General features: G+C 39.8%; 2 protein-coding genes across 2 annotated transcripts; both read right to left on the bottom strand.

The window, feature by feature from the left end:
- Window positions 1-3,358: 3,358 nt before the first annotated feature.
- On the bottom strand, window positions 3,359-4,172 carry LOC142643669 (LYR motif-containing protein At3g19508). The gene is made up of 2 exons (XM_075818370.1): window positions 3,853-4,172; window positions 3,359-3,743 (listed from the first exon to the last, which is right to left on the bottom strand). The coding sequence occupies exons 1-2, from the start codon at window positions 4,045-4,047 to the stop codon at window positions 3,690-3,692; spliced, it is 249 nt and encodes an 82-aa protein (XP_075674485.1). The 5' UTR covers window positions 4,048-4,172; the 3' UTR covers window positions 3,359-3,689.
- Window positions 4,173-10,223: 6,051 nt separating this feature from the next.
- On the bottom strand, window positions 10,224-10,664 carry LOC142644273 (uncharacterized). The gene has a single exon (XM_075818920.1). It carries the CDS (start codon window positions 10,662-10,664, stop codon window positions 10,224-10,226), a length of 441 nt encoding a protein of 146 aa, XP_075675035.1.
- Window positions 10,665-11,594: the final 930 nt, after the last annotated feature.

The following is an 11,594-nucleotide window of genomic DNA, read 5'->3' as shown; positions in this document are numbered from 1 at the left end:
TTGTTTAGCCTAACATAGTAACATAATTTAACAAATGATTGTTTATTAATTAAATGATTGTCTTTTAGTGTTGCACTACTGCACTAGCACATAGCCATTGAGCCACACACCCCATCCCCATGTGCATTTACCCTGGCCCCATGCCCCTATCCACCCCCCAATTCAAGAGAGAAGCCCCGATACCTCATGGCCCCCAATCACAAGACTAGAGCCAATTAGATAAAGCCAATTAATTGTATCTCACCAAAAGACACCAACACTAACACTAAAAGACAATTAATTTATCTCACCAATCCCAACACCAACACCAACGGATAACTCCAAAAACAAGGCAAATATTAATAAATTTTTTTATTAATATTTGCCCTGTTTTTGAAGAATCCGTGGGTTTGCTAACTCTGTAATCTGTTGGGCTTACCGTGGGCTTGATGTTGAGCTTGCGGTCCGTTGTTTTTTTTTTTTTGAGAATCCGTGGGCTTGTTGCTTGCTCTGTTACAATTTTTTTTTCCAGATTTTAGTTCAATCTTTTTTTTTGGCTTTTTTTTTTCCTTGAAAGTAGAACAAATAAATTTTATTTTAATTTGAGGGTGTTCCTAGTTTTGATTGAGAGTGTTCCTAATTTTTTCTTAAAGGGTAAACAAATAAAATTTTTAATTATTATATATAATTTTTTTTTAGATCAGGGAGTTCCTGGAAACACCCTAGGCTGATCGTGGCACTGCCACTGTCTATACACTCACAATTATTTTCATATAGATGTCCAAATGGACCAAATTCCTTCTCTTACTAGCAATTTAAATTGCAAGAAACATAGGAAACTTGATCCATTTGGACATCTATGTTAGACTTGTATTGTTCGATGGGCTATAAAAGCTGGCTGGTGGAGGGGAGGAGGCCGAACTTTTGGGTTTTTATTTTATTTTTTTTCCACTTTCCATGTGTAATATAAGGTGACGAATTAAAATAGAACAAACGTTATAGCATATTTTTGCCAATATAAATGTCTGCTAACCTTGGCATTCAAATTATGGAAGTCGCAGGATTTTTGAATTTTTGGCAATAAGTAAACAAAATAGCATGATTTTAAATAGATAGGTCTCTTTTTATTTTTTTTTTTCCAATGACAAAGTAAGGATTAGCAACAGCATAGTGAAAATAACATTTAAAAAAAAAAAAAAAATTAAAACTACTAAAATGAGCGTGCATCAATCTCAATACTTTATTGAGTACTAGCATGTAACCCATACTTACATACATGATTGTTGAATTGTAGTGGTGATATTGATGTTAACTTGAGTTATAAAACATATAGGATACTACTTTGATCCAGACGTTTAGAAGTACTAAAATAGTTTTTTCTTCTCATTATACTGCTATTATGTTTATAATTTTTAAAATCACTATTAGATACTACATATACAATATCGATTCATAATCATTGTCCATGAAATTCTACTAAATACAACATAAAATAAAAGAATAAATTGGTCTAATAATATCTTCTAGATTGAATGGGGATAAGTGCATAGGATCGTTTAGCTTAATTACAATTTATTACATTCAAGATGTTGACATACAAAATATCTAATATGCTCATTAGTTCAGAGAAAAAATAAAAATAAAAAGTCTAAACAATTTAATTTGTATGGAAAGTTATCAAAAGCAAAAATTTAATTTTAAATTTAATTAAATTTTCTCAAGCATTGGTTATATATAAGATTAGGTTTTTTTTTTTTTTTTTTTATGGTTTATTTATATTGAACTTCTCATTTTTTAAATTGAATTAACTCACTTGGCACAAAAATAAAAAAAATTTACATTTAATGAGGCACATGACGCAAAATTAAACTTCAATTAAATTTTATTTTGTACACTGAATCAACTAACTTGGCATAAAAATTTAAAAACTAAGATTAAATAGGACACGTGACACAAAATTAGACTTTAATTAAATTTCAATTTGAAATCTAATTGAATTCTCTCTCTCTCTCTCTCTCTCTCTCTCTCTCTCTATATATATATATATATATATATATATATATATATATATATATAGAGGTAGATAGATAGAGGGTATTGTTCATCAACAAACCAAATTAAATTATTTTTAATGCTTTCTCAAATTACTCTCTCTCTCTCTGTCTCTCTAAAACACATACACATTCGGATTCCTGGAGTTGATGAGATTGCCACTGTTGCTTCTCTGAGATCATACTAAGCTCCGAATTGTCCATCTGGGTCACAATCTGGTAGGCTCTGATCTGGGTCGTTAAGATCTGGCAGGTACAGAGGCAATTGAAGTGGCTCAGATCTGGGTCGCCATGGGTGATGGGAGATGGTGGTTGGGTTTGGGTCTGGGTCTTTGATGGTTGTTCACAACCAAATCATAGAAAATACACAGTTCACATTATAGTTATCCATTATAGAACATTGTGAATCATGCTAAAAAACTATAATAGATGAGTGGCCAACGTTAGAATAAACTTTAGGCAAGGGTACTAAAAAAATTACCAGAAACAACAGATCACAAATGTAACTATACAAAAAATGATTTTGATGTTAACAAAGGAACGGAGGGTCCCGCTGGTGATCTCACAACGAAAATTTTGTTAGCTGCATAAAGTTTGGTTTCACTGGACTAGCAGGATGCAATCCCACGGTCTATAAAGGAAACCAAAAGGCAAAATCGACGACAGTGGCTAGGTGCCTCAGTTGGGTCTTTGAATAGTGAGTATTGAGGCTGTTGTATTTGATTGTAATAATAGTAAGATTTTTAGAATAAATTTGACTAAACTATATGGAGGGTGATGTGAATGCTCAATCTTCTTACTTCCTCCAATTCTCAGAGTCCTTCAATTTGGAACCAGTATAACACTCGCTGAGGTAATCAGGTGATAGACCAGCGTAAGCCAAAGACTAACTACAGCCAAAGCCTAAGTACAAAAGTCTTACTAACTACAGCCAGCACCTATTTACAAAAGTTTAAAACGATCGAGAATTGGATAGATACAAGAACTCAAACACTCGATGAACATCCCATCAATCGATTTAGCCAAAAAAAAAAAATCAATGGCAACCTCCACCTAACAAAAATGGTATATAGCGTATCCAATATATATAAGCACCCTCTAACAGGTTACATTGCAGTGGGTTTCATACTTATAGGGTCCACTGTTATGTGAGACAAAGAAAAAGACGGTACTTGTGTATGTCCGATGCATAATGAGTTTTTTTCCCATCGTAACAGGTTATTTAAGGTGTAGTCTCAATATCTGTACTGCAGCATTGAAATTCCGTCATCTATTGCCAACTCAATATCCCAGAATCATAGCCAACATTACTACAAAAAAATCCGATATTATACACAATCAAAACCCTTATTGCAGCATTGGATATATTATGCAATCAGACACACCAGTTATGGGAATTCTAGAAAAGCACCAAACATACAAATACAACGTCCTCGTATTACACGAATACAGAAACATTACATTGTCTGAGTATTCTCAATTTGTTTCAAACACATACGCTTAAAAGTTAAAACATTATGCAATGAAAACACTACCCCTTCTCAGAAAAGTTGTAGACACCGCAATTTGCAACCAAAAAAAGAGAGCAAGTGTCACTACTCACTATCCTTTGTCCTTTGAGGAATAAAAACAAGCGCATGGCGGGCGTATTAACACATACTAAGGAAAACAGATCTCCTTCAGCTTATCCGCCACCGATTTATCCACCGAATACTACATTAACAAGAAACCCAAAATGGGTCCTCAAAAGTTCCCACATTTACATAATTAAAAAAAAAGTTCGATAGTTTGAATGATAGAGACAGAGACAGAGAGTTAAGACCTTGTTGAGGACCCAGATGGAGTGGTTGTAAGCGCGATGGAAGAGCTCGTCAAGGGCATTGGAATCTTTGGCGTCGACCTCTCTGTAGTTGACGAAGTTTTCACGAGCGTACTTGGCGTAGTAAGGCCTTGTGTCCTTTGGCAACCGCCTCACTAGCCTCAGGACCTCACCATAGACTCTCAGCGCTTTCTCCATTTCTGTTGCTCTACGAAAGATGGAAATCGATCAACAAAAATAATGGGCTTTGGGTTCTTTGGGCGCACTCGGGAACATACAATACAAGGGTATGAAATGTTGGATATATACTTGTGTTGCAGTCTAGAATGGATTCTGGCTCTGGCCTTAATATTCGGCCCAATGTGTGTTGGAAACTTGATTACACCAACTACGGTCTATGCGTATGCATTCAGCCTGTTTATCTAACGAACCCAATCTAACCCAATGCCTCAATTCAATTTGACTTTTTGTGGGTTGATGAGTTTAGTTGAGTTTAAATAGTTATTGAAACTTAGATTGGTTTAGATTTTGGTTAGTAAAATTTTCAACCCAAGTAACCCAATCTGAAAGCTCGAATTTGTGTTAAAACACGAACTTGTTTAAACCCCAAATTAAAAGTTTTACTCTAATTAGACTAAATGCGAAACAAGAGTAAATGAGTGCAATCACTAGATCTACTCTTATGCATACACATGAACAATAAACAATAAACAATACAAGTAAAGCACAAGAGTAAGGGAAGAGAGATGCAAACACATGATAACACCAAGATGTGTTATCGGAGAGAAAACCGAAGAACTTAGCGAAAAAACTCTCCGCGACCTTCCAAGTCGAAATCAATCCACTAGTGAATAAGTTGGAGTACACAAATAACAAAAGACCCTCCAAGCCTAGCCTACCCATATACTTAGGCCCTCTAAACTCCTGCTACCAACTAATTTCTCGGAGTCTTGTCTTCACTAGCTTTTTAGATCCAGCAATACGCCCGATTGCATCCGCCAAGCCTCACTGGCTTCTTTTGGCAAATCCATAAAGCTTCCCAAGCCCCAAAACACTCTTCATACTCTGAAAATGTGTAGGTTGTGTTTGGGTACAAATCTGCTCTCAAGGTATGACAATGGGAGAGGGAATGAGAAAATGCTACAATGATTTCTCACTAAGGATAAGTAGCTCTCACTCTCTCTAAAAGATGGGTGTGTTGTGTTGTAGAAAACATATCTAGGGTTTTTCTCTTTAAATAGCCTCTCTTATTTTTGTGAGTAATAAGGGTATATATAGTATAGGTAAAGGGTAAAAAAGTCACTCTTAAAATCCTCCAAATAGAATGTTTCGTGAGTACCTCGCGGGTTGGCCCTTCTTGTAAGACTGTCGCAAAATTGACAGCCTAGCATGACTCTTTAGCTTCCAGCATGTGCTTCTCACGTGGCCTTTTCACATGTTACTCTTCTCGCGAACTTCTTGTGAGCTAGTCGCGAAACTGCACTGATTCTTCAATTCATACTCGATTCTTCACCAACTTAATACTAAACCCAATACAAAAAAAATCTCACAAAATACAAGGAACAAAATTAAATTAATTACAACACTTTTTGTCATGGAATAAAGCCAACATAAAACATAATTGTAAATCACAACTTTATACAATCAAACCCATCTTTGTAGTAAATTGCAATGGCATACTCTTAAATTTGAGGTAATTTTGATTTTTTTTTTTTTTGCCCTTTAAAGTTTTAAATTTGAATCCATAAATCTATGTCAATTTGAGATATATGACACCTATTAGACAGCTCATTGCAACACATTAATGGAAGAGCTTAAATCCAAGTGATATGTAGTGTTATGAGCGTGGATCCATATTTTGAAACTCGAAAGGATAAAATCAAAATTAGTCAAACTATTAAGAGTATAAATTACAATTATGCGTGTGTGGTTTATCTTGATTTTGATGGTGCTATTGTTTACTTGACAAAATGTTTTCAAAGAATTTTATGTAATATTAATACATGTGTGTAAATATGTGTATGGACTTAAAGAGGAGTGATGTTGCAAAACAACCTAATGTCCTTGTTAAGCCTTTTCTCTCAAGATTTCTACAACACCTTACTACTTTTAGTTTATAATAACTTTCTTACTGCACAAAATGCCTTTCTTTCAAATGTGAAAGAAGGTAAAAATTGGAACGCTTTTTTTGATGATGAATGGTGTTGTCTATAGAGGGGGAATGGCGTAGAATCAGTAGATTGCATAGTTTTTACTCCACTATTTCCCTCCAGTTATTACTTTTGATGATGTGCTAAAATCGTCAGTGAGTTGTAGGCTCCAAAGCACTATAATGGGTACCTGTAGAATAAGAACAAATGAACCAAATAGAAGGCACTGGTGTGGTACCGGCTAAAGACCCTTCGAAGGTCAAGTTAGTGAATGAGAAATCTCTAAGAACTCTATAGTGAGAGAGCTAGGGATTTTCTATGTACCTGAGGAAAAAGGAGGTCTAGTGTTTATATAGTGGTGAGTAATGAATCGAAATCCCCCAAAAGTAGGGATCTTTCCTTGTGAAGGGTATTTGGTATTAGGGTTTCCGTGATTATAAGTTGTCTTTCTATATGAGAAAGACATGTAATAGGGCCTTGGTACGTGATGCGCAAGGCCTTTCCATATATAGGCACGCGTGGGGACCACGCTTAGCCATGCTGGAATTGTCAGCCTACCCAACCCATTGGTCTTATGGCCCGTCGTCACTTCATTTCTTCCGTCATTATGAAACATAATTGTCGGCCTTGTCATCGTCCGTTTTGTTAATGCCGTCAGCTTTTTAAGGACCCTACGTCACCCTAAAGCTGACGACCTTATGAAGTCCGTCTGCTCTTCTTAGCCCTTTATTTATAAATCTTTTTCATGTTGAAAATGTCCCTATTAGCTACCCCCTACTCCATGGCTTCATCGGTTCTTACTGATGGGTCGTGGAGTATTAGCATTAAATACAAATTTTTTGAAAAAGGGTGTCATTAAATGTTCCTGAGCGAACGTGATTTAAATGCTAGGTGACACGTGGCGTTAGCTAGTTGGTCTCATTTCCAATCATAGGCGTCGCTTCGTATAACGTGCCCCCTAGTTCTATAAATTGTTCCTCTCCTCTTCTTTTATTTTCCTTTACTTCTTCTCTGAGAGCTTTGTGAGATCAAGAGCTGTTGCGCTGTCGATCCTATTATCGGTCGTTTTCAAACCGTCGCCTTTCTAGAGAACCGTCATTTAGATCCTTCGTCTGTTACCTTGGTAAGTTCCCTTCTATTTATTTTCATCTTTAACTTTTATTTTTCGCAACCAGTCATCTTTTCATGTTTTAAGACCCGTCAAAATAGGTTCTTAGAAAACCTCTGTCGCTTGTAGGTGGATAGATGTCAGATAGAGAAGCGAAGAGTGAACTGTCGTCGTCAGTCTGTGAGGGTGCGGGCTATGATGAGATCTATCTGTCACAGCGCGAGCCTGAGGAAGATTTCCCTCAGTCCCCAAAAAGGGGATCGTCTCCTTATTCCCTCAATGATGGAGAGGAGGATGAAGGGGAAGAGGATGAGGGAGACGTGGAGGGAGATGAGTATGATGAGGGAGAGAAGGATGAGGAAGACGGGGAGGATGATGAAGACGAAGGGAACCAATCTGGGGGAGAAGAGTTAGTACGACAGGTGGACAGGGGTGCCCGTCCCTTCATTCTCCCTACGATATGGACCTTCAACGATTTCTACCCGACAATGTCCGATAAGGTGTTCAACACCCTTCAAAACCGTTACCAAATGCCTGAGCATATCCCTCTCTGTTTACCCAAAAAATTTAAGAAGTGCTATTTTGGGAAGACTGTTGACATGGGCATGTATGACGCCATGTTCTCTGCAGGATTGAGACTGCCACTGACGGACTTACACCATCAGTTGGCCAACTACTTAGGCCTGTCTGTCAGTCAAATCACTCCCAATGCTTGGAGATTTTTTATTGGAGCTGGAGTAATCTGGGGTCAGCTTAATGGTGGGAACCATCATCTTACCCTCGATGAGTTCTTCTATTGCTACAATTCCCAACACATCTCCTCGTTTCAAGGGATTTACCATTTCCTAACGAGGAAGATGTCACTTAGGCTTATGCCGGACATGCTTGATTCAAACAGAAATTGAAAAAATAAATATTTTTTCATCCAAGAGACAGACTAGCTGTATAGATGGGAGGAATGAGATAGCATGCCCAACGGGTTTGACAATACATGGGGTATTGTGAGGGATTCAGGTGTGCCACTATCCATGTTCTTTTACCTTTGCCTTGTTTCTGTTATGTCTCTAACATTGTCTATTTTTTCTTTCAGCTCAGGTCCGTCTGCAAATAACTGACGAGCAAGAGGCTCTCATTCGTCGTGTACAGGAGATTCCTTTAGGTCAAAGGAAGTGGAAGGACCTCGTCACTTTAGACACCCTTCACGCATATTGAGGTGGTCCCGAACTGTCACCTGTAACCTGTCAATTACACGCCTTCGTCTGTCAACGTAAGTTTTGAACTTTTTATCTACTCCAAACCATTTCTCTTTCCCTTTTCTCTAACGTCTATTCCTTTCCTTGGCAGAAATGGAAGTAGGAAGACAGAGGGTGTTGGTGAGGAAAGTTGCTGCGGCACGCAAGCAGTAGCAGCCAGGTGGATTCTTGGCGTTGACCTCTAAGGTCGCCGCTAAAGGGACGCTTAAAAGAAAAAACGATGGCAAAGACGACCATCCAAGCCTAGTCGCGAGGTTGGGAAAGGCCTGATGACGGGGAAGGGCCCCGTCATTCCTGGCGCTGTCCATAGATTGCTTACACACAAGTATCATGCCTTCGAGATGGTCGATTCGATCATCAAGGAGATGGACTTGGACCCTTGCGCTGACTAGACCACTGAAGACTTGGGGTCGTCTGGCCTTTTTGACTTGTCCAGGGTACGTTCCTTTCAAGTACTGGCTTTATGCAGTTTTTATTCATTCTTTATTTGACAGGCATTTTGGTTCAGGTGTTGGTGTGGATGAGGGTGCTTTAGGATAGATGGATCGCCAACGAGGGGGTGATACGTCAGTATCACAAGCATCAAGAGATTGAGAATAAGGAGTGGGATTAATACAAAGAGGCAGTATGTATTCTTAATGAAGAGCTGACGGCCACAATTGCCAAGTTGAAGGAAAAATCCCATCTCCAAGAAGAGGCGGAGAAGGCGAAGGTTGACTTGGGGACGGAGTTGACTACCATCCGTGGGCAAGTGGATAAGGCAAAGGCTTACACCATAACGAAGTTCAGGGTTTCTCAACCCTTCTTTGATGCTAGCGGCCTCTACTACGACGATAGATTCGACGACTGCCTAAAACAAGTCGGGTCCATCTACCCCGATCTGGACTTGTCCAAGATCACCATAGATGACACCATGCTGCAGACATCTAGAGGAGATGACACCATCAGTGACGAGCCCGATGACTCTACCCACACAGTTGAGCAAGAGGCAAAGGACGGTGGCGTGGTCATTGCCCAGCCTGTTCCTAAAGGCCCGGTGGTCCCGTCTGCTATGGATCCATCTGTTGATGGTGGCTAAAGCGCTGTGAACCCAACTGTCTTAGATGCCCCTCCGTCTTAGTTTTATAATTTTTAACTTGTATTTAAGCATTTTATCTTACTTTTCAGGCAATGGAGAATGCCCTTTCGTTTTGGGCTTTGATGTAAACATTTTACTCTCTATGAGCTTCTATCTATTGCCTTTTTCTTTTTATATACGTCGCACTTTGTTTTATTTGTTTGAATATGCCTTTGTCATATGTGAGTTCTCAATATTCCATTTTACTCGTCCGTCCCGTAGAATTTTAGGACAATTTTTGTGGGCTGGGTACCTGTCGGTATTTGTGGTTGTCCGTCCACCTCGTAGGTAGGACTTGGGATAATTCTTGAGGACTAGGTACCTATTGATATCCGTGATCATCCGTCCACCCCGTAGGTAGGATTTAGGACAATTCTTGAGGACAAGGTACTCATTGGTGTCCATGGTCGTTCGTCCACCTCTTAGGTAGGACTTAGGATAATTTTTTGAAGACCAGGTACCCATCGGTATCCGTGGTCGTCCGTTCACCCTGTAGGTAGGACTTAGGATAATTTTTTGAAAACTAGGTACCCGTTGGTATCTGTGGTTGTCCGTCCACCCTATAGGTAGGACTTAGGATAATTTTTGAAGACCAGGTATCCATGGTCATCCGTCCACCCCGTAGGTAGGACTTTGGATATTTGAGAATAAGAGAAAAAGCGCAATGTTTCTAATAATTTCTCCAATCATATTAATAGTAGTGATGTCCAAAAAGAAATGATAACATAAGCTGAATCTGACCACTACTAGTAGTATTTCCTTAGGTACTCAGTCTTCCACGGGTGATGGAGCTTTTGCCTATCGTGGGTTTCCAAGTAGTAGGTCCCTTTTCTACGGCAACCGATGATCTTGTAGGGTGCCTCCCAGTTAGGGCCCAGCTTGCATTGTGAGGGATCCTTGGTGGCTGTTGTTACCTTCCTCAAGACCAGATCTCCAACCTGAAAATGACAAGGTCTGAACTTGGTGTTGTAATGTTTTGCCATTAGGTCTTGATAACGAGCCATCCTTTGTTCTGCCGTCACTCTGACCTTATCGAGGAGGTCTAACTGCAGGCGTAATCCTTCTTCATTCTTTTCGTGGTCATGGTGGGATACTCGATGGCTGGTCATTCCTATCTCTGCAGGGATGACGACCTCGTGTTCGTACGCTAGGCGAAAAAGTGTACCTCCTGTAGGTGTGCGAGCCATTGTTCTGTTTGCCTAAAGGACACTGGGTAACTCATCTGGCCATATATCCTTTGCCCCCTCAGCTGAGTCTTGACCATCTTGAGCAAGGATCGGTTTGTGACTTCAACTTGTCTGTTGGCCTGGGGGTGAATGGGAGAGGAGCAGTGGTTTTTGATTCCTAACTATTGGCAAAAGTCTTTGAAGGCGTTGTTGTCGAATTGCTTTTACCATTGTTGGAGACGAAGACCCTGGGAATTCCAAAGTGGCAAATGATGTTCTTCCAGACGAAGTTTCAGACATTTTTCTCTGTGATGGTAGCTAGTGGTTCTGCCTTGACCCATTTAGTAAAGTAGTCGATCCCTACGACGAGGAACTTAAGCTGCTGTGCAGCGAAAGGGAACGGTCCCATTATATCCAACCCCCATTGGGCGAACGGCTAGGGGGCGCTCATTGGTGTGAGTTCCTTTGTTGGTTGTCATATGATATTACTAAAGCGTTGGCACCTGTCACACGTCCTTACATAGGATTGGGTGTCCTTATGCATAGTGAGCCAATAATATCCAGCCATGCTAGCTTATGAACTAGTGAGTGTGCCCATGAGTGGTTCCCGCATATCCCTTCATGCATTTCTCTCATGACACAGTCGGCTTCATCAAGGGCCAAGCACCTTAGGTAAGGATGGGAGAGACCCCTTTTGCAAAGGACGTCCCTAATCATTACGAAACAAGCAGCTTGTATCTTCAGTCTACGGGAAGCATTAAGATCTTCTGGCAATGTCCCATCTTTGAGGTAGGATATGACTGGCATTGTCCAGTCAGTCCCTAGAGAGATGACCTGTACTTTCAACTCATCAATGGCAGGGGTGTATTGAATGAAGGATAATACCTTGCTAGCGGTGTCCGTATACTCTGCGGACGTAGCCTTTGCCCGCTTGTTTGTTTTCCTCCCTTG

This window comes from Castanea sativa, chromosome 7, assembly GCF_040712315.1.
Source record: "Castanea sativa cultivar Marrone di Chiusa Pesio chromosome 7, ASM4071231v1".
NCBI classification, from domain to species: Eukaryota; Viridiplantae; Streptophyta; class Magnoliopsida; order Fagales; family Fagaceae; genus Castanea; species Castanea sativa.
This window is presented reverse-complemented; position numbering and strand designations above follow the sequence as displayed.